Raw genomic sequence first — 22,901 nt, forward strand, 5'->3', positions numbered from 1 at the left:
CAAACAAGTCGGGGCTGTCGGAGATGCTGAAGAAAAGGCAGAGAGTGTTACGTTGAGTTAATGAGGCTTGAGTAGGAAAACACCGGCGTGTTTTCAAGTCGAACGAAGATGATTCGGTGGTGACAGTCTATGCGTGCAGAAAAAGCTTCCTAGCTGTTTCTGTCTGGTTGAATATCCACCACACAGAGACACATTARGGAAAGAGAAGAATAGAGAAGAATAGAGAAACACATAACATAGGCTACAGCATAATAAATGTTTCCTCATTGCACACATGTACGACGTATACACAACAGATTTCCATAAAAAGTAAAAGAGTAGGCATCTTCATTTAAAATCTTAGTGCAAGTAACAGTAGCTAAAAGTATGAATAATAATAATACACATCACAATAACATCTCCTCTTTCAACATTCTCACAACCATCTCTACCACAAAACAGAGCAGAAATATAAATGTCCATTATTTTCTTCCATACCAACATATTCTTCCCTTTTCTCGAAATCTGATACTTTATCCTTGAACAAACCTAAAGGCAAAATACTGTACACACCAAAACTCCCACAATGCATCTACATTTCACCACAGTCACAGAACACATTCAGTACTAACATCCTTCATTTTGGTCTTCATGGTTTCCATCTTTCTTCACATGTTCCCATTGTTCTAGACAGATGTTCAATCTTTCTATGGGTAGATACTGTAACCTAGGTGACCCAGGTGTAGGATTCAGTCCTGTGCAGTAGGAGTTATGGGTGAGGGGTCAGTTGACCCAGGCYTAGGGGTAGAAGCCGTTCTTCTCCCACAGTTGGCAGCGCTCAGCAGAGTAATCATGGACCACAGAGAGGGTATGGTTCAGGAGAGCAGTGGCTGCTGGGTACTCTGGCCACTGCTTCGGCATCTTACCTGCAATAGAGGAGGAGACAGGGATGGAAAGAACAGAAGAAGAGATGAGGGATGGAGAGAACAGAAAGAGAGATGAGGGATAGAGAGAACAGAAGAGAGGAGAGGGATAGAGAGATGAGGAAAGTTATGTGGTAAATGTCTAATTCCAATGGTCTGAGCTGAATGAACACTGAGTTCAACCAATCTAGGAGAGGTGTTTGTGTTCCAGCCCCTGCCCCTCTCTCACCCTCCTTAGCGAAGTGGACGAGGTGCTCTGTGAGGAGCTTCTGGAAGGCAGTGTCCTGGGCGGAGAGCGTTCCCCCCAACAGCTTCTCTAGACCCCCGAAGAAGGCGAAAGAGTCCAGGCCGTGGAAAGAGAACCGGCTGGGGAACGACCACAGACCCTCCGAGGAGATGACGGCACGAGATGGAGTGTGTGTCACCACGTACCGATACACAGGACTGTGGAGGGCCGCTGGGAACACACACACACACACACACAAAACAAACACACAAAACAAACACACGCACACACACAAGCAGTTCAAAACTCACTACTGTTCACTAACAGATGAGTGATTACATCAGTGAAGGGTGGACAGGAGGCATTTCCAAAGCATTCTAATAGGTGCCTTCTCTGAACTACTACCTCTCTATAGAGACCATTCTAATTGGTGTCTTCTCTGAACAACTACCTGTCTCTCTTTAATGCCCATTCTAATCGCTGTCTTCTCTGAACAACTACCTGTCTCTCTAAAGAGACCATTCAACAACAAAAAATGCTGTCCATTATCATAGAGTGAATGCTAACCCATTGGCTCACGTGAATCTCCTGGCTGTCAGCGTAGCCTACCTGCAGCCCTCTTGGCCAGGTCGTTGTTTGGGCAGGTGACCCTCATGTCCGACACCATCGTGGTGTAGGCCCTCTCTGGGCAGCGGTCAGGAGTGGGGCACAGGMCCGAGCTTGGGTACAGATCCAACGCCTCCTTAGGAAGACCCTCGCTGAAGGGGCTCAGTTTATCTGTGTGGGACACAGGCGAGAGGCTTTGGGAAAAGGGCAATATGGGTAGCAGGAATAGACTGTAAAAGGCGGCAGGGTTGAAAATATGAGAGACGGGTTTTGGAGAAAAGAGTTGATGCTGGATTTCGTGGGTTTCAGTGGCCACAAGTGATGAGAGAGAAAAGGCCCAGTTTAGCAGGAGCTACTTTCCCACAGCCATAAACTTCCTCAACAGCTCAATGGACTATGATGTAATCACTGTTTTATGTTCGGTCTTAATTTTCTGTCTGTCTATCTGTTAATGTCAGGGTTTAATTTTTTTGGGATCTCTTACAGGTCTGTGATGTTTGATAATGTGGAGATGAATTTCCTCCTTGGAGAACAATACAATAGAATCTAAATAAGGCATTTTACAGATTGATCGATATTGACCCCGAGGTTACCGTATTCTTATTCTCACCTGTCACAAACCACCCGTAGTCTCCCCATGTCCACATGGAGATATTCTCATACGGTGGGCTAAAGTGCACACACACAAACGCGCACACACACGCGCACACACGTTTACAAAATTAATTGTGTATTTCTAGGACAGCTTCTGTAGCTAATAATGTTTTGCAGACCACGCATAATACTTACAAAAAGTCAGTCTCCTGCTCAGTGGTCCCTATGAGGAATGGAACATCGTTGAAGACTCCTCCTTTCTCCCACATCTCAAAGGGAGGGGCTGGGAGGACATGCCCGTCCACCACTGCTACGGGACCCACGAAGCTGTCCTTAGTGGGCAGGTCCATCAGATCATCTGCCCCCCACGACGGGTACTCCTTCCATGGGATGGCCTAGAGCGGAGTGGAGAGAGACAAAGAGAGAGAGACCCACATGAAGCCCATTTCTCCCTTAAGGCAGATTTTACAGTTTACGTTGTCGTACTGTCTGTACCCGTAGTATCAGTGTGGTGGAGAGCTTCCGGAGGCAGGCCAGGTCATTGCAGCCAGTCTTGTTCAGGAATAGCAGGTTGTCTGCCTCTGCCTTCTCCAGTGATGCGTTATACTTATAGGAGCCGCTCATATCCACCGCCGCATGAAACAGACCCTTTGCCAGCGGAGACATCATCAGAGTCCACACCGACGTCCCACCTGTGTGTGTGTGTGTGTGTGTGTGTGTGTGTGTGTGGAATGGTGATGGGAAGAGAGTAGACAATGAGGGGAAATTCTAAAGCAGTTAAGGAAGCTGTGTTAATTCCTTCAGCCAACTATACTGCTACAAGCACATGCTAACATAAAGTAGCATATTTTGTTTTCATCCTTTTAAATGTTCGGTAAAAATTGTTGTATTATAACAAAAAGAAAAAGGTGCACACTAATTAAATGTTCAATCATACTTCACTGACAGTACACTCATGTAGCCCATAGAGGCTTATAATAGCTGGTATTTATTACCTGAGCTTTGACCAAATATGGTGACTTTACTGGGGTCTCCTCCAAACACCTTGATGTTCCTCTGGACCCACTGCAGAGCAGCTATCTGGTCCATGAAGCCATAGTTTCCTGGGTGGGGGGGAAACCAATTAGAGATTAAAATCACGTCGAAATACCGCTTTGATGTGGCCTCGTTTTCCTATGTCCTAGTTCCTATTTTCAGAAGCTCCATCTAGCCTAGTGTACCTAAAGGTTCCTGGTGTCAATACCCTGAACCCTTTCAGATCAGAAGGGAAATAGGAGGTATTCAGATAGAGAACCTTTCTGTTCTCGCCGATGACTGTGCGTGAATGTGAGTGTTGAAAACAATGGCTTTATGCGATTTTATGGGTCGTTCAATATCAAGCTGTATGTGTGTGTGTGTGTCTATGTGTGTGTGTGTGTCTATGTGTGTATGTGTGTGTGTGTGTGTGTCTATGTGTGTGTGTGTAAAGTATAAATGGTGTAGTGACCATGAGAAAGAAAAATATTAACTTTTTATCAAGCAGCGGAGATAAGACAAATACAGTGCAATGGGAAAGTATTCAGACGCCTTCACTTTTTCCCCATTTAATTATGTTATAGCCTTATTCTAAAATGGATTAAATCCATTTTCCCCCTCTTCAATCTACAGACAATACCCCATAATGACAAAGCGAAAACAGGTTTTTAGAAATTGTTGCACATTTATTATAAATAAAAACAGAAATACCATATTTTCATAAGTATTCAGACCTTTAGCTATGAGAGTCGAAATMTAGCTCAGGTGCATCCTGTTTCCATTAATCATCCCTGAGATGTTTCTACAACTTGATTGGAGTCCACCTGTGGTAAATTCAATTGATTGGACATGATTTGGAAAGGCACACAACTGTCTATATAAGGTCCCACAGTTGACAGTGCATGTCAGAGCGAAAAACAAGCCATGAGGTCGAAGGAATTGTCCGTAGAGCTCCGAGACAGGATAGTGTCGAGGCACAGATATGGGGAAGGGTACAAAAAAATGTCTGCAGCATTGAAGGTCCCCAAGAACACAGCGGCCTTCATTATTCTTAAATGGAAGAAGTTTGGAACCATCAAGGCTCTTCCTAGCGCTGGCCGTCGGCCAAACTGAGCAATCGGGGGAGAAGGGCCTTGGTCAGGGAGGTAACCAAGAACCCAATGGTCACTCTAACAGAGCTTCTCTGTGGAGATGAGATGGGAGAACCATCCAGAAAGGCATCCATCTCTGCAGCACCAATCAGGCCGTTATGGTAGAGTGGCCAGACAGAAGCCACTCCTCAGTAAAAGGCACATGACAGCTCATTTGGAGTTTGCCAAAAAMGACTCTCACACCATAAGAAACAAGATTCTCTGGTCTGATGAAACCAAGATTGAACTCTTTGGCCTGAATGCCAAGCGTCATGTCTGGAGGAAACCAGACACCGTTCATCACCTGGTCAATATCATCCCTACAGTGAAGCATTGTGGTGGCAGCATCATGCTGTGTGGATGTTTTTCAACGTCAGGATCGAGGAAAAGATGAACGGAGAAAAGTACAGAGAGATCCTCGATGAAAACCTGCTCCAGAGCGCTAAGGACCTCAGACTGGGGTGAAGGTTCACCTTCCAACATGACAACGACCCTAAGCACACAGCCAAGACAATGCAGGAGTGGCTTTGGATCTGAATGTCTCTGAATGTCCTTGAGTGGCCCAGCCAGAGTCCGATTGAACATCTCTGGAGAGACCTGAAAATAGCTGTGCAGCGACGCTCCCCATCCAACCTGACAGAGCTTGAGAGGATCTGCAGAGAAGAATGGGAGGAACTTCCCAAATACAGGTGTGCCAAGCTTGTAACGTCATACCCAAGAAGACTCGAGTCTGTAATCGCTTCAAAAAAGTACTGAGTAAAGGGTCTGAATCCTTATGTAAATGTGATATTTCACAGAAATGTAAAAAATGTTTTTTTCCCTTTGTCATTATGGGGTATTGTGTGTAGARTGATGGAAAATAAAACTATTTAATCCATTTTAGAAGGCCYTAACGTAACAAAATGTAGAAAAAGTCCAGGGGTCTGAATACTTAAAACTCATTAAATAGATATACACAATTATAAACAACGTCACTGAGAGAACAAACATAAACATCATGAATATTTCATCACTCTGTTGGTGTTAGAAATAGCTTGTTTAAAAAGATTAAAACCTTCCTATTATCATATCTTAAATACAACATGATCTATGTTGTGTGAAACGGCTTGAGACATCAAGACCTCGTTTGGCAAAACTGTAAAAACGTCGATGTGCCAACTGCTAGAGACTGACCAGAGGTATTGGTAGGGGAGCCCTCCCTCAGTAGCTCCAGGGCCAGGAACCCAAATGCGTTGAGCCTGTAGTTAAAGCTGACATAGACCATCCCTGTCTGGGCTGCTAGCTCCTCTGTGGGCGAGTAGCCCTCCTCTCCTCCACTAAGCATGTGAAGGTAGCCCCCATGGATCCAGACCATGACGGGTAGGGCAGCGTCGGGGCTCAGGGTGGGGGTCCACACGTTCAGGAAGAGGCAGCTCTCCTGGCCAATCACCTTCCCCGTGTCTGAGAGCGGCTGCACCTGGAGACACTTGCTGCGGAAGCGGGTGGCATCCCCCACCCCGTTTCCACACCGGGGTTTGGCTGGCGGGGCCCAGCGACGTTCCCCAATGGGGGGAGCAGCGTAGGGGAGGCCCTTGAACGAGTAGGCCCCATTCCTCTGCAATGATAAAGACGACCAATAGTATTTCATTAACTATGAGTGTTCACATGGAGGTAATTCCGTATAAGCCCACATGGTCAAGGCACATGTCACTGAAACATTCCACTCCTCAATCCTTTACCATCTTCTATTACAGGGTTCCTCAACTGAAGGGGATCTCGTTTATTCTCATTTTATTATTAGACATAAAAGAATGTAAAAAAAATACAAGCAAATCAGCTCCAATTGATTTTAATTTTGGAAATCTGTTTCAAAGTATTCCCATGRATAATATAGATATACACTCAGTGGACAGTTTATTAGGTACACCCATCTCGGGTCAGACGCCCCTTTTCATCCAGAACATACTGAATTATTCGGGGCATGGGTTATACAAGGTGTCGGAAATGTTCGTTGGTCAATTGGTATCAAGGGACCTAACATGTGCCAGAAAAACATTCCCCACATCAGTACACCACCACCACCAGCCTGTACCGTTGACACCAGGCAGGATGGAGCCATGGACTCATGCTGCTTACACCAAATCCTGACTCTGCCATCATTATGACGCAACAGGAATCCGGGATTCGTTGGACCAGGCGATGTTTTTCCATTCCTRAATTGTCCAGTGTCTCCCCACTGGAGACGCTTCTTCTTGTTTTTAGCTGGTAGGAGTGGAACACAGTGTGGCTGTCTTCTACAATAGCCCAACCGTGACAGGACCTGACGAGTTGTGCGTTCCGAGATGCCGTTCTGCTKCGTTATTTGCCTGTTTGTGGCCCGCTTGTTATCTTGCATGATCTTGCCATTCTCCTRTGACCTCTCATCAACGTGCTGTTTTCGCCCACAGGACTGCCGCTGAATGTTTTTGTGTTTGTCGCACTATTCTCGGTAAAGCCTAGACACTCTCGTGGGTGAAAAGCCCGGGAGAGCGGCCGTTTCTGAAATACTGGAACCGGCGCGCCTGGCACCGACGATCATATCACGCTCAAAGTTGCTTAAYTCACTCGTTTTGCCCATTCTAACGGTCAATCGGACCACTGAGTGTACTGTATATGTTGCATAGGATTGAAGCTAAACATCTGTGGCCTTGCTTGCTGCAGCTGGATCAGATGACCCTGTGCGTTCTGAGTTGCTGTTCTGCACACTATTTTTGTATGGCGCCGTTATTTGCCTGTTTGTGGCCCGCCTCGACTTCTCTCATCAACAAGATGTTTTCGCACACAGGACTGCCGCTGACTAGATGATTTTTTGTTTGTCGCGCCATTCTCTGCGTTACCCTAGACACTGTGGTGCGTGACAAGCCCAGGAGGCCGGGCCATTTCTGAYATATTGMAKCCGGTGCACCTGGRATCCTTCACTCGTTTGACCCATTCTAACGCTCAACCGAACAGTAACTGAATGCCTCGATGCCTGTCTGCCTGCTTCATATAGTAAGCCACGGCCACGAGACTCACTGTCTGTAGGAGCTAACCATTTCCGTGAACGGGGGTGGTGTAACTAATAAACTGGCCACTGAGTGTATGTGATCGTATACAAATGTAAGCAAGGTTTGAAATAATCATGTTTTAGTCAAATATGATATCCGTTTGGGCTTCTTGTAGTCAATTTGCAGTTTACAAATGATTTGTAATTATGTTCCAGCCCCGTGACCATCCACTGAATAAATAAAATAAACAGCCCGTGACTGAATCTAATTGATGATCTACTGTTCTATTAGGTCTCGATGCACTTTACATTGTAGGCATATGGGGGAGAAACCATACAGTACAATTGGTTAAAAATGTTCAATATGGCTGAACATATATATATTTTTTTTTTTTTGTAAAGCTGAACATTGTTGTTTTTATAAATAAAGTTTGATTTGATCGTTGTCTATTTCTACTCTTTCCACCAACAATGTGRAAACATCAACCCACCTGTCTACCCTGGAACTCTCCACAGTCAGTAGTGACCTGGGCTGAGCCAGGGGGCAGAGTCTGGGCCACGTAGGCCAGGTACCCAGCCAAGGTGAGCAGGGATAGCACCCCCATGCAGACGAGGAAGATGCAGCGTCTGGACAGGACCAGGAATGGGCTGACGTAGTGTCTGCGGCGCACATACTGCACTTCCTCCTCTCCTTCCTCTTGTACCAGATAACGGTACTCTGTTCCTTCAGGGACCTCAAACACGTCCTCATTCATCTTGGCTCTATGCGGGAAGCACACAGGGGAGATCAGTGCAGAGCAGGGACTTGCACAGTAGATTAGGCCAATAAGGCAGTTTTAGGACAACATGCAGGATTAGGGTCAATTCCAATTCAGTTTTATTTAACGTTTATCCAGGTTAGTCTCATTGAGATACAATCTATTTTTCAAGAAAGACCTCTCTTCATGGCACAAATAATGGAGTAACAAATAAAGTGGCGAATTTGCCGTTCATTTGAATTACACACCATCCCAAACGAACCCCTAGCCCCCATAAACTAATATGGCTAGCCCCCTACCAAAACACTCTTGTTCATGACCTCTTGTCATCTGAGAGTATCCAAGTTACACAATAATAACGCTATCACTAGTGTACTTGAAAAGTAGCAGACGGTTTATAATGTGTTTGTAACGGGTTAATAGGTAGCAGAGTAAATTGATGATAAATAATCTATAACTGTATGGCTAATTGATATGTCAAAGCCAATGTAAATTAGATGAAGAATAGTATTTAGAAAAATCAAGTGTAAGGCTCATCCACAATAGTTAAGACTTCTGGTGACGCATATGAGAGCGAATTTCCTTATTGCATTGTTAGAGGATCGAGCGCGCAGTTAATAGCAGAAATGCTGGTTTCCCACGTCCTGTGAAACAATGTTGCAATCGTTCATGGGCGCACCATATTCTCAAAGAAGGAAAATCTAAAATCACCTCATTACAAAATTGCGTTATTTATTTAAAGATGATAGGAGTTTCATGCATGGCAATGATGATAAACAATATTATTACTCCCACTAAGGCAGGATATCGAACTGCTTTTAAAAGGCACATTTGACTTGTCTCAGGAATGCCTACCGTTAAACTCCATGAAACAATGTAAACAAACTTCATATACATTAATTTCCATTGTAGTCTACAAAAACACTACAAGTCTAAAATACCGTGTATAGAAATGTTGCCATAACCTATGCAATGATCACTTACAATATTCAATCCAGTTGTTAAAAAACAACTTTTGACGCAGCTACTGTGTGTGTGTGATCCCTCAAGTAAAAATGGCTGCTGGGTAACTTGTTTTTTTTCTGCATATTTAAAGGGGCAGCATACATTATAAGGGGACGTCTATAGCACATTTATGACTTCATAAATGGAACACATTCAGAGGTTAAAAAAAGTGCACAATTGTCAATTTTACTTGAGTAAAAGTAAAGATACCCTTAATAGAAAACGCCTAAAGTAAAGTACAAATAAAGTAAAGTACAGATACCCCCCCCAAATACTTAAATAGTACTTTTACTTTACCTTTATATAACTAAGTTAGTTAAGAAAAAATTCTTATTTACAATAACCGCCAAACCTGTGCCAATTGTGCACTGGCCTATGGGAGTCCCAATCATTGCTGGTTGTATTACAGCCTGGATTTGAACCAGAGCGTCTATAGTGACAACTCAAGCACTGAGATGCAGTGCCTTAGACCGCTGCGCCACTCAGGAACCCAAACTTACTACAGTACTTTACACCACTGAACACATTCCTTATCATTTCTCAATCTGTGTGAAAGGCGCGAAGAATCATCTTTAGACTAATGTTCTGATTTCCCCCAAAAAAATTACCAAATAGTTCGCCCCTCATTGAACTTGCTACTGTCTGTCTGCTATGAATTTCTGTCACTTATACTCCAAGTCTTAGTCACATATCAATCCATTTCAATCATTAATCAACACATTAATCAATATTCTCCCTAACATAGACACCTCCTACAGCAGGGCTCTCCAACCCTGTTCCTGGAACACTACCGTCCGGTAGGTCTTTTACTCCAAAACTAATCCGGCGCACCTGACTCTAATAATTAGCTGGTTGATGAGCTGAATCAGGTTAGTTACAACTGGGGTTGAAGTGAATACCTAAAGGAGGGTTGCTCTCCAGGAACAAGGTTGGAGAGCCTGTCCTACAGGGTCTCTACCACAGCCAGCTTTACAGGAAATATAGTGAGATCAATACAGATCAATAGCGTAGGCAGCCAACTTCTTGGTTTATTGATTTACAATCAGGGTCGGCTCCAAGCGGTCGCTGGAGGTGCCCAGTCGGGGTCTCAACTTACTACTGAGAGTTTGAATAGTAAAATACACAAGGTGCAATTTCGAAATGTGGTCGTGCATCAGTAGTTTCTCTCTTTTTATGTCAGTCACTCAATTAGCTGACAATTAGCCATGTACATTTTTTAATTCGTAGTTACTCTAGCCAGCTATCTAACCTTGTAGTAATCATGGTCCGAATACCAACAGGGCAGGCGGGGGCCCTGAACTCAAACTTCTCATTTAAATCTATATCAGCACCCAAGAGGCTTGCATTTTCAAGCTCTCCCCATAGATTTTGCGGTGATGTAGTGTGACAGAACACTGAGCCAATCACCGTGCAAAACTAGAGAACATTACTCCTTGCTGTCCCCAGTCCACCTGGCCGTGCTGCTGCTCCAGTTTCAACTGTRCTGCCTGCGGAACTATGGAACCCTGATCTGTTCACCTGACGTGCTACCTGTCCCAGACCTGCGGTTTTRAACTCTCTAGAGACAGCAGGAGCGGTAGAGATACTCTGAATGATCGGCTATAAAAAGCCAACTGACATTTACTCCTGAGGTGCTGACATGTTGCARCCTCGACAACCACTGTGATTATTATTATTTGACCCTGCTGGTGATCTATGATCATTTGAACATKTTGGCCATGTTCTGTTATAATCTCCACCCCTCCATAGCCTGGTTCCTCTCTAGGTTTCTTCCTAYGTTCTGGRCTTTCTAGGGAGTTTTTCCTAGCCACCGTGCTTCTACACCTGCATTGCTTGCTGTTTGGGGTTTTAGGCTGGGTTTCTGTAAAGCACTTTGTGACATCAGCTGATGTAAGAATGGCTTTATAAATACATTTCATTGATTGATTGATTACCACCCCCTATGCTCCATATTTTCCACTGGCTGCCCGACCACCACAGAAAGCACTGCGCTATGCTGAAACACCTGCATTTTGGAGCTGCCTTACTAAAGAAAGCAAAAAAGAGACCATATTTGTATGCAGCTTTATTAACGCAATGATTTATGATGTTTTTTTTTTAACATTGTTTGAAAACTGATATGTGACATGCAAAACAGGCAACAACAAAAAAGTGCACTGAATGAGGAGTCGCCACTGATCACAAGCAATTTCACCATTTATAAAATGGTCATATTTTTTTTATTTTAAAGAGACTAGCTAAAAAATATATATTTTGTTGGTAAAAAAAAGTGGACGTGAAAAACAAGTTTGCAAGCTTTATTTTAATTTGCTCCTTGGATCAGGCAGCCAAGTGTANTCCGATTGAACATCTCTGGAGAGACCTGAAAATAGCTGTGCAGCGACGCTCCCCATCCAACCTGACAGAGCTTGAGAGGATCTGCAGAGAAGAATGGGAGGAACTTCCCAAATACAGGTGTGCCAAGCTTGTAACGTCATACCCAAGAAGACTCGAGTCTGTAATCGCTTCAAAAAAGTACTGAGTAAAGGGTCTGAATCCTTATGTAAATGTGATATTTCACAGAAATGTAAAAAATGTTTTTTTCCCTTTGTCATTATGGGGTATTGTGTGTAGARTGATGGAAAATAAAACTATTTAATCCATTTTAGAAGGCCYTAACGTAACAAAATGTAGAAAAAGTCCAGGGGTCTGAATACTTAAAACTCATTAAATAGATATACACAATTATAAACAACGTCACTGAGAGAACAAACATAAACATCATGAATATTTCATCACTCTGTTGGTGTTAGAAATAGCTTGTTTAAAAAGATTAAAACCTTCCTATTATCATATCTTAAATACAACATGATCTATGTTGTGTGAAACGGCTTGAGACATCAAGACCTCGTTTGGCAAAACTGTAAAAACGTCGATGTGCCAACTGCTAGAGACTGACCAGAGGTATTGGTAGGGGAGCCCTCCCTCAGTAGCTCCAGGGCCAGGAACCCAAATGCGTTGAGCCTGTAGTTAAAGCTGACATAGACCATCCCTGTCTGGGCTGCTAGCTCCTCTGTGGGCGAGTAGCCCTCCTCTCCTCCACTAAGCATGTGAAGGTAGCCCCCATGGATCCAGACCATGACGGGTAGGGCAGCGTCGGGGCTCAGGGTGGGGGTCCACACGTTCAGGAAGAGGCAGCTCTCCTGGCCAATCACCTTCCCCGTGTCTGAGAGCGGCTGCACCTGGAGACACTTGCTGCGGAAGCGGGTGGCATCCCCCACCCCGTTTCCACACCGGGGTTTGGCTGGTGGGGCCCAGCGACGTTCCCCAATGGGGGGAGCAGCGTAGGGGAGGCCCTTGAACGAGTAGGCCCCATTCCTCTGCAATGATAAAGACGACCAATAGTATTTCATTAACTATGAGTGTTCACATGGAGGTAATTCCGTATAAGCCCACATGGTCAAGGCACATGTCACTGAAACATTCCACTCCTCAATCCTTTACCATCTTCTATTACAGGGTTCCTCAACTGAAGGGGATCTCGTTTATTCTCATTTTATTATTAGACATAAAAGAATGTAAAAAAAATACAAGCAAATCAGCTCCAATTGATTTTAATTTTGGAAATCTGTTTCAAAGTATTCCCATGCATAATATAGATATACACTCAGTGGACAGTTTATTAGGTACACCCATCTCGGGTCAGACGCCCCTTTTCATCCAGAACATACTGAATTATTCGGGGCATGGGTTATACAAGGTGTCGGAAATGTTCGTTGGTCAATTGGTATCAAGGGACCTAACATGTGCCAGAAAAACATTCCCCACATCAGTACACCACCACCACCAGCCTGTACCGTTGACACCAGGCAGGATGGAGCCATGGACTCATGCTGCTTACACCAAATCCTGACTCTGCCATCATTATGACGCAACAGGAATCCGGGATTCGTTGGACCAGGCGATGTTTTTCCATTCCTRAATTGTCCAGTGTCTCCCCACTGGAGACGCTTCTTCTTGTTTTTAGCTGGTAGGAGTGGAACACAGTGTGGCTGTCTTCTACAATAGCCCAACCGTGACAGGACCTGACGAGTTGTGCGTTCCGAGATGCCGTTCTGCTKCGTTATTTGCCTGTTTGTGGCCCGCTTGTTATCTTGCATGATCTTGCCATTCTCCTRTGACCTCTCATCAACGTGCTGTTTTCGCCCACAGGACTGCCGCTGAATGTTTTTGTGTTTGTCGCACTATTCTCGGTAAAGCCTAGACACTCTCGTGGGTGAAAAGCCCGGGAGAGCGGCCGTTTCTGAAATACTGGAACCGGCGCGCCTGGCACCGACGATCATATCACGCTCAAAGTTGCTTAAYTCACTCGTTTTGCCCATTCTAACGGTCAATCGGACCACTGAGTGTACTGTATATGTTGCATAGGATTGAAGCTAAACATCTGTGGCCTTGCTTGCTGCAGCTGGATCAGATGACCCTGTGCGTTCTGAGTTGCTGTTCTGCACACTATTTTTGTATGGCGCCGTTATTTGCCTGTTTGTGGCCCGCCTCGACTTCTCTCATCAACAAGATGTTTTCGCACACGGGACTGCCGCTGACTAGATGATTTTTTGTTTGTCGCGCCATTCTCTGCGTTACCCTAGACACTGTGGTGCGTGACAAGCCCAGGAGGCCGGGCCATTTCTGAYATATTGMAKCCGGTGCACCTGGRATCCTTCACTCGTTTGACCCATTCTAACGCTCAACCGAACAGTAACTGAATGCCTCGATGCCTGTCTGCCTGCTTCATATAGTAAGCCACGGCCACGAGACTCACTGTCTGTAGGAGCTAACCATTTCCGTGAACGGGGGTGGTGTAACTAATAAACTGGCCACTGAGTGTATGTGATCGTATACAAATGTAAGCAAGGTTTGAAATAATCATGTTTTAGTCAAATATGATATCCGTTTGGGCTTCTTGTAGTCAATTTGCAGTTTACAAATGATTTGTAATTATGTTCCAGCCCCGTGACCATCCACTGAATAAATAAAATAAACAGCCCGTGACTGAATCTAATTGATGATCTACTGTTCTATTAGGTCTCGATGCACTTTACATTGTAGGCATATGGGGGAGAAACCATACAGTACAATTGGTTAAAAATGTTCAATATGGCTGAACATATATATATTTTTTTTTTTTTGTAAAGCTGAACATTGTTGTTTTTATAAATAAAGTTTGATTTGATCGTTGTCTATTTCTACTCTTTCCACCAACAATGTGCAAACATCAACCCACCTGTCTACCCTGGAACTCTCCACAGTCAGTAGTGACCTGGGCTGAGCCAGGGGGCAGAGTCTGGGCCACGTAGGCCAGGTACCCAGCCAAGGTGAGCAGGGATAGCACCCCCATGCAGACGAGGAAGATGCAGCGTCTGGACAGGACCAGGAATGGGCTGACGTAGTGTCTGCGGCGCACATACTGCACTTCCTCCTCTCCTTCCTCTTGTACCAGATAACGGTACTCTGTTCCTTCAGGGACCTCAAACACGTCCTCATTCATCTTGGCTCTATGCGGGAAGCACACAGGGGAGATCAGTGCAGAGCAGGGACTTGCACAGTAGATTAGGCCAATAAGGCAGTTTTAGGACAACATGCAGGATTAGGGTCAATTCCAATTCAGTTTTATTTAACGTTTATCCAGGTTAGTCTCATTGAGATACAATCTATTTTTCAAGAAAGACCTCTCTTCATGGCACAAATAATGGAGTAACAAATAAAGTGGCGAATTTGCCGTTCATTTGAATTACACACCATCCCAAACGAACCCCTAGCCCCCATAAACTAATATGGCTAGCCCCCTACCAAAACACTCTTGTTCATGACCTCTTGTCATCTGAGAGTATCCAAGTTACACAATAATAACGCTATCACTAGTGTACTTGAAAAGTAGCAGACGGTTTATAATGTGTTTGTAACGGGTTAATAGGTAGCAGAGTAAATTGATGATAAATAATCTATAACTGTATGGCTAATTGATATGTCAAAGCCAATGTAAATTAGATGAAGAATAGTATTTAGAAAAATCAAGTGTAAGGCTCATCCACAATAGTTAAGACTTCTGGTGACGCATATGAGAGCGAATTTCCTTATTGCATTGTTAGAGGATCGAGCGCGCAGTTAATAGCAGAAATGCTGGTTTCCCACGTCCTGTGAAACAATGTTGCAATCGTTCATGGGCGCACCATATTCTCAAAGAAGGAAAATCTAAAATCACCTCATTACAAAATTGCGTTATTTATTTAAAGATGATAGGAGTTTCATGCATGGCAATGATGATAAACAATATTATTACTCCCACTAAGGCAGGATATCGAACTGCTTTTAAAAGGCACATTTGACTTGTCTCAGGAATGCCTACCGTTAAACTCCATGAAACAATGTAAACAAACTTCATATACATTAATTTCCATTGTAGTCTACAAAAACACTACAAGTCTAAAATACCGTGTATAGAAATGTTGCCATAACCTATGCAATGATCACTTACAATATTCAATCCAGTTGTTAAAAAACAACTTTTGACGCAGCTACTGTGTGTGTGTGATCCCTCAAGTAAAAATGGCTGCTGGGTAACTTGTTTTTTTTCTGCATATTTAAAGGGGCAGCATACATTATAAGGGGACGTCTATAGCACATTTATGACTTCATAAATGGAACACATTCAGAGGTTAAAAAAAGTGCACAATTGTCAATTTTACTTGAGTAAAAGTAAAGATACCCTTAATAGAAAACGCCTAAAGTAAAGTACAAATAAAGTAAAGTACAGATACCCCCCCCAAATACTTAAATAGTACTTTTACTTTACCTTTATATAACTAAGTTAGTTAAGAAAAAATTCTTATTTACAATAACCGCCAAACCTGTGCCAATTGTGCACTGGCCTATGGGAGTCCCAATCATTGCTGGTTGTATTACAGCCTGGATTTGAACCAGAGCGTCTATAGTGACAACTCAAGCACTGAGATGCAGTGCCTTAGACCGCTGCGCCACTCAGGAACCCAAACTTACTACAGTACTTTACACCACTGAACACATTCCTTATCATTTCTCAATCTGTGTGAAAGGCGCGAAGAATCATCTTTAGACTAATGTTCTGATTTCCCCCAAAAAAATTACCAAATAGTTCGCCCCTCATTGAACTTGCTACTGTCTGTCTGCTATGAATTTCTGTCACTTATACTCCAAGTCTTAGTCACATATCAATCCATTTCAATCATTAATCAACACATTAATCAATATTCTCCCTAACATAGACACCTCCTACAGCAGGGCTCTCCAACCCTGTTCCTGGAACACTACCGTCCGGTAGGTCTTTTACTCCAAAACTAATCCGGCGCACCTGACTCTAATAATTAGCTGGTTGATGAGCTGAATCAGGTTAGTTACAACTGGGGTTGAAGTGAATACCTAAAGGAGGGTTGCTCTCCAGGAACAAGGTTGGAGAGCCTGTCCTACAGGGTCTCTACCACAGCCAGCTTTACAGGAAATATAGTGAGATCAATACAGATCAATAGCGTAGGCAGCCAACTTCTTGGTTTATTGATTTACAATCAGGGTCGGCTCCAAGCGGTCGCTGGAGGTGCCCAGTCGGGGTCTCAACTTACTACTGAGAGTTTGAATAGTAAAATACACAAGGTGCAATTTCGAAATGTGGTCGTGCATCAGTAGTTTCTCTCTTTTTATGTCAGTCACTCAATTAGCTGACAATTAGCCATGTACATTTTTTAATTCGTAGTTACTCTAGCCAGCTATCTAACCTTGTAGTAATCATGGTCCGAATACCAACAGGGCAGGCGGGGGCCCTGAACTCAAACTTCTCATTTAAATCTATATCAGCACCCAAGAGGCTTGCATTTTCAAGCTCTCCCCATAGATTTTGCGGTGATGTAGTGTGACAGAACACTGAGCCAATCACCGTGCAAAACTAGAGAACATTACTCCTTGCTGTCCCCAGTCCACCTGGCCGTGCTGCTGCTCCAGTTTCAACTGTRCTGCCTGCGGAACTATGGAACCCTGATCTGTTCACCTGACGTGCTACCTGTCCCAGACCTGCGGTTTTRAACTCTCTAGAGACAGCAGGAGCGGTAGAGATACTCTGAATGATCGGCTATAAAAAGCCAACTGACATTTACTCCTGAGGTGCTGACATGTTGCARCCTCGACAACCACTGTGATTATTATTATTTGACCCTGCTGGTGATCTATGATCATTTGAACATKTTGGCCATGTTCTGTTATAATCTCCACCCCTCCATAGCCTGGTTCCTCTCTAGGTTTCTTCCTAYGTTCTGGRCTTTCTAGGGAGTTTTTCCTAGCCACCGTGCTTCTACACCTGCATTGCTTGCTGTTTGGGGTTTTAGGCTGGGTTTCTGTAAAGCACTTTGTGACATCAGCTGATGTAAGAATGGCTTTATAAATACATTTCATTGATTGATTGATTACCACCCCCTATGCTCCATATTTTCCACTGGCTGCCCGACCACCACAGAAAGCACTGCGCTATGCTGAAACACCTGCATTTTGGAGCTGCCTTACTAAAGAAAGCAAAAAAGAGACCATATTTGTATGCAGCTTTATTAACGCAATGATTTATGATGTTTTTTTTTTAACATTGTTTGAAAACTGATATGTGACATGCAAAACAGGCAACAACAAAAAAGTGCACTGAATGAGGAGTCGCCACTGATCACAAGCAATTTCACCATTTATAAAATGGTCATATTTTTTTTATTTTAAAGAGACTAGCTAAAAAATAAGTTATATTTTGTTGGTAAAAAAAAGTGGACGTGAAAAACAAGTTTGCAAGCTTTATTTTAATTTGCTCCTTGGATCAGGCAGCCAAGTGTAGGAGACAAGGCAAAAAACTGTGACTCATCCAAAGATTATCTATTATATTGCTCAGCGAAGTGGCGACTCGCGAAAAGGAGGATTTCGCAGGTGTTTCTGATTATCAAACAATGCCAGGTGGGTGGTAGCGTTCAAATTAAATGTAGATTGAGTAGTAGCACGTCATATCATAGGGGAAACATACGGRATTGGCACGGATTTCCCACTTCAATCCCAAATATATCATACCTTGACTAAAAGGAAGACTTGTTGACTTAAATCTTTGTGTAGCATCATGYGTAAACTATGGGCATTGTCTTTCAGCTGGTAGAAGTTACATTTCTGCCCTCGTGAGCATTAAAACGGCAAAAATGTCTCTCCACCCCCAGTGAAGGGTTTTGACTAGATTGGATAAAAAAAATTGTTGTCAGATTTGACTTTTCGTAGCAGGTTAGAATTTATGCAGCAGTTTAGGATAATTAACGTAGCAGGTTAGGATAATTGGGTTACGGTGCTTTCTAGTCGTTCAGCTTGTCATTCTTTTTTWATTTTATGTTTGTGTAGTAAATATTTTAGCTTTTATTTTAATAGTTTTTTTTCTGTTAAGTACATTGCGTTGCATTCCATGTCTGAAATGTGCTGTACAAATGAAGCTTGATTTGAAACTGGAAAATGAGCTGAACGCATACTATGACTGATTGTATATTTTGCATTGCATCGACCTAACTTTTTCAATCCATTTCTCRTTATGCATGTTCATATTTTGAGTTCCCCACGTGCTTTCCCAAGTGTGTTTTATCTGGGCTAAAGATGGGTACATAGCCTGCATATTAGCTAGCTGTTCCCCCACACTTGTTGTTACTAATTTAGCTAACTTACACTTGTGTCTGTCATTCTTTGTCCACTGCTAATTTATGTGATAATGTTCGCTGGATAGCCAACCCCAAAAGGGATAAATATCAGAATTACATAATTAACCAGCCAGTCAGTCAGTTTCCCATCAGTCAACMCTTCAAAAAGAGAGCCCTTATGCCGTGACATTGTGTATTCGCAATGCCGTGACCCGGATTCGAACCGGGGTTGCTGCGGCCACAACGCAGAGTACTAACCACTATACGATCACGGCGAGCTACCAGGGCTTGTNTACTAACCACTATACGATCACGGCGAGCTACCAGGGCTTGTGTGTTGGGCGGACATCTGGGGCTATTCAAACCTGCACAAACAGCAATGCAACGACATGGGAATTAACTAGAAGCTCGTTTGCGGGTGGTTAGGAACCGGTGTCTCGAGTTTGCCAGTTTACCTAACGGGAAATATATAAATAGACCTACTTATAATGTAGTTAGAAATGTACCCCTAATAATTAAAAAGAGCCCTTATGCCGTGACATTGTGTATCGCAATGCCGTGACCCGGATTCGAACCGGGGTTGCTGCGGCCACAACGCAGAGTACTAACCACTATACGATCACGGCGAACTACCAGGYCCATGCCRCATCAGGGAGACGTTMGGATTTTAAATGAAACSTACAGTGACGTGGATTAGCGTTCAAGCAMAGATATCTTAWTGTTTTGTCTCTAACATGACATGTAACGCAAGTAATCATAATATTATCTGTCCAAGTCTTTGTAAGATGTATTTTTGTTAAATTCATTCTCTTTTGAAATATATATTCTGCTACTATGCAAACAGTATCGTTTATCGACAAACTACTGTTMTWATAGCAAGCATGRTACTGCAGCAAGTAGGCRTAACGTTACTAATGTTAGCATAATGTATCTTTCCTAGKAACATAAATGAATATATAACGTAGCTACCATGTTTGCTATATGACAAATAGCTGTTTTAGTAGTTTGCCTGGCTAACCGTTGCTCTCTCTTCTCGTCATTTTCCCAGGATGATTCTCCAGAGCTGTGAATAATGAATGGTAAACCTAACCCTATACTCTGCTGCCAGTGGACGTCTGGCAGGTTAGGAAGTGTCAGTAAGTTTGCCTGMTCTTCCTGTCCCATATGCACAGTGACTATACTGTGGGCCTGACRTAGACCTGGTCCAACAGACCCACCTTTCTCTTCTCCCATCCCTGTGTTCAGGTCAGAGAGTGATAGATCCATCCTCTGGAGTTTAGGGGGAACCCAATATGTTGCCCCTGGATGATATAAACAAGGAGAGGTTGACRGTRACCCTCATGGATGCTAATCYTTGTCCAMMGGAGGGCATMTTCCTATTCCAYGGATACTTCAGGAACCCTACTSTACACTAGCAGAGCACTGTATTCCACTGTACCACACAATACTCTACAGGGGTCAGTACTAACTCTATTCTACTACACCATACACAATACTCTACAGGGGTCAGTACTAACTCTATTCTACTACACCACACACCACCCACCACACACAAGAGAGGATTTGTGCTCTGTGTTGTGCCGCAGAATCCGGTTCACGCCAATTTGATACACAATGTTACGGCAAAAAGTAATCCTTTTGAATGACTAAAAGTACTAACTGTGTAATCTAAAATGTAAACACAACATGTAAAGTGTTGGTCCATGTTTCATGAGCTGAAATAAAACATCCCGGTCTACAGTCTATGACTTAGGTGGCTGGAGTCTTTGACAATTCTTTGGGCCTTCCTCTGACACCGCCTGGTATAGAGGTCCTGGATGTCAGGAAGCTCGGCCTCAGTGATGTACTGGCCATACGCACTATCCTCTGTAGCGACTTGCAGTCGGATGCCGAGCAGTTGCCATACCAAGCGGTGATGCAGCCAGTCAAAATGCTCTCAATGGTGCAGCTTTAGATATTTTTGAGGATCTGAGGTCCATTCCAAATCTTTTCAGCCTCCTGAGGGGAAATAGACATTGTCGTGCCCTCTTCACAAATGTCTTGGTGTGTTTGGACCATATTTTTCACATACAAACGTTTATATGTAAGAACTAAGAATCATATAGGCTTCCAAAAATAACATGGTCGCTGTGGTAGAAAGTTTATTTTGATTGGCGATGTTCTGCATTTATCAAATGTAAACAGGATTATTAGGGAAATCGTTCTTCTTGCAAAGCATGTAAACGTTTAAATCGAACTATTATATTAATCTGACTATTCACAAAAATCTTAATTTGTGTGTGTACTCAGTGCTGGCCGAGTTCCTATTGGTCGTCACCGGGCGCCACACTACACAATAAAGGCAAACATTTCTTACATTGTCAGAGTCTACGACCGCACGTGGCGGTGCTTAATTGGAAGACCTAGACCCTGTCACACTGAACGAGCTGGGAGAACCTTCCAGAGGACAACCATCTCTGCAGCACTCCACCAATCAGGCCTTTATGGGAGAGTGGCCAGACGGAAGTCACTCCTCAGTGAAAAGCACATGACAGTCTGCTTGGAGTTTGCCAAAAGGCACCTAAAGGACTGTCAGACCACGAGAAACAAGATGTTTGGTCTGATGAAACCAAGATTGAACTCTTGAACTCGTGTCACGTCTGGAGGAAATCTGGCAAACATCCCTACGGTGAAGATTGGTGGTTGCAGCATCATGCTGTGGGGATATTTTTCAGGGGCAGGGACTTGGAGACTAGTCAGGATCGAGGGAAGATTGAAAGGAGCAAGGTACAGAAAGCTCCTTGATGAAAACCTGCTCCAGATCACTCAGGACCTCAGACTGGGGTGAAGGTTCACTTCCAACAGGACAATAAACCTAAGCACACAGCCAAGACAACGCAGGAGTGGCTTCGGAACATGCTTCTGAATGTCCTGAGTGGCCCAGCCAGAGCTTGGACTTGAACCGGATCAAACATCTCTGGAGAGACCTGAAAATACCTGTGCATCGACGCTCCCCATCCAACTGACAGATATTTAGGGATCTGCAGAGAAGAATGGGAGAAACTCCCTAAATACAGGTGTGCCAAGCTTGTAGCGTCACACCAAGAAGACTCGAGTCTTGTAATACTGCCAAAGGTGCTTCAACAAAGTACTGAGTAAAGGGCCTGAATTTTATGTAAATGTGATATTTCAGTTTATTTTTAATACATTTGCAAACATAAAAAAAAACAACAATTGAATCCATTTCAGAATAAGGCTGTAGCGAAACAAAATATGGAAAAAGTCTAGGGGTCTGAATACTTTCCAATGCACTTTATTACATTTCTGCTCCTGTAGGCACAACTCTCTCAAAAGAGGTTCTTACGGCTCTCAAGTAGCATACTTCATTGCTGCTGATGGTTGCCTGGCAACCCAGACTCCTTGCTCTGGCCAAACGCTACGCCACACACCAGGACACTAGTTTTCTTCTCGCAATGGTCTGGATCTTAGTACCTCCCCTAACCCTTGTGAAAAAATGTGGGCTGTCTGATTGGTCAGATATAGATGGGTTGGTGAACACGTGTGAGTAAAGCTGCGGTTGAACTAGAGGTCGACCGATTAATCGGAATGGGCGATTAATTAGGGCCATTTCAAGTTTTCATAACAATCGAAATCGGTATTTTTGGAACACGCATTTGGCCGATTTAAAAAAAAAATATATATATGTTATCAATCTCTGCTTATTTAATGTTATAATGACAGAGGTATAGTAATTTTTTTGTCACCATTAGTCAGTGGCACTTTCTACATCTCTGCTAATTCACTCTACTTATTCAGTTTAGTTCACCGTGCTAATTCAAAAAGAGCCCTTATGCCGTGATATGTGATTTCAATGCCTTGACCCGGATTCGAACCGGGGTTGCTGCGGCACAACGCAGAGTACTACCACTATACGATCACGGCGAGCTACCAGGTTGTATTGGGGGTGAAATCGATCTACTCA

At 43.5% G+C, this 22,901-nt stretch overlaps 1 protein-coding gene, 2 non-coding genes and 1 pseudogene across 3 annotated transcripts; all 4 read right to left on the minus strand.

Annotated features, from left to right (window-relative positions):
• Window positions 1-237: 237 nt before the first annotated feature.
• LOC112070401 (para-nitrobenzyl esterase-like) lies at window positions 238-9,306 on the minus strand (annotated as a pseudogene).
• A 2,343-nt stretch (window positions 9,307-11,649) lies between these two features.
• LOC112070402 (fumonisin B1 esterase-like) lies at window positions 11,650-15,831 on the minus strand. The gene is made up of 3 exons (XM_024137816.2): window positions 15,751-15,831; window positions 14,500-14,770; window positions 11,650-12,598 (listed from the first exon to the last, which is right to left on the minus strand). Exons 2-3 carry the CDS (start codon window positions 14,761-14,763, stop codon window positions 12,119-12,121), a joined length of 744 nt encoding a protein of 247 aa, XP_023993584.1. The 5' UTR covers window positions 14,764-14,770; window positions 15,751-15,831; the 3' UTR covers window positions 11,650-12,118.
• Window positions 15,832-19,143: 3,312 nt separating this feature from the next.
• Window positions 19,144-19,215, minus strand: trnah-gug (transfer RNA histidin (anticodon GUG)). The gene has a single exon. It is a non-coding gene; the product is annotated as a tRNA-His (tRNA).
• Window positions 19,216-19,494: 279 nt separating this feature from the next.
• trnah-gug (transfer RNA histidin (anticodon GUG)) lies at window positions 19,495-19,566 on the minus strand. The gene has a single exon. It is a non-coding gene; the product is annotated as a tRNA-His (tRNA).
• Between the last annotated feature and the right edge of the window lie 3,335 nt (window positions 19,567-22,901).

This window comes from Salvelinus sp. IW2-2015, unplaced genomic scaffold, assembly GCF_002910315.2.
Source record: "Salvelinus sp. IW2-2015 unplaced genomic scaffold, ASM291031v2 Un_scaffold1313, whole genome shotgun sequence".
NCBI lineage: Eukaryota > Metazoa > Chordata > Actinopteri > Salmoniformes > Salmonidae > Salvelinus > Salvelinus sp. IW2-2015.

Bases quoted from the DNA above. Each gene is read 5' to 3' on its own strand.
- LOC112070402 (XM_024137816.2), bottom strand. From the start codon at position 14,763: ATGAATGAGGACGTGTTTGAGGTCCCTGAAGGAACAGAGTACCGTTAT. The intron at 12,599-14,499 runs GTGGGTTGATGT...TTATCATTGCAG, and splicing joins GAGAGTTCCAGGGTAGACAG to AGGAATGGGGCCTACTCGTT.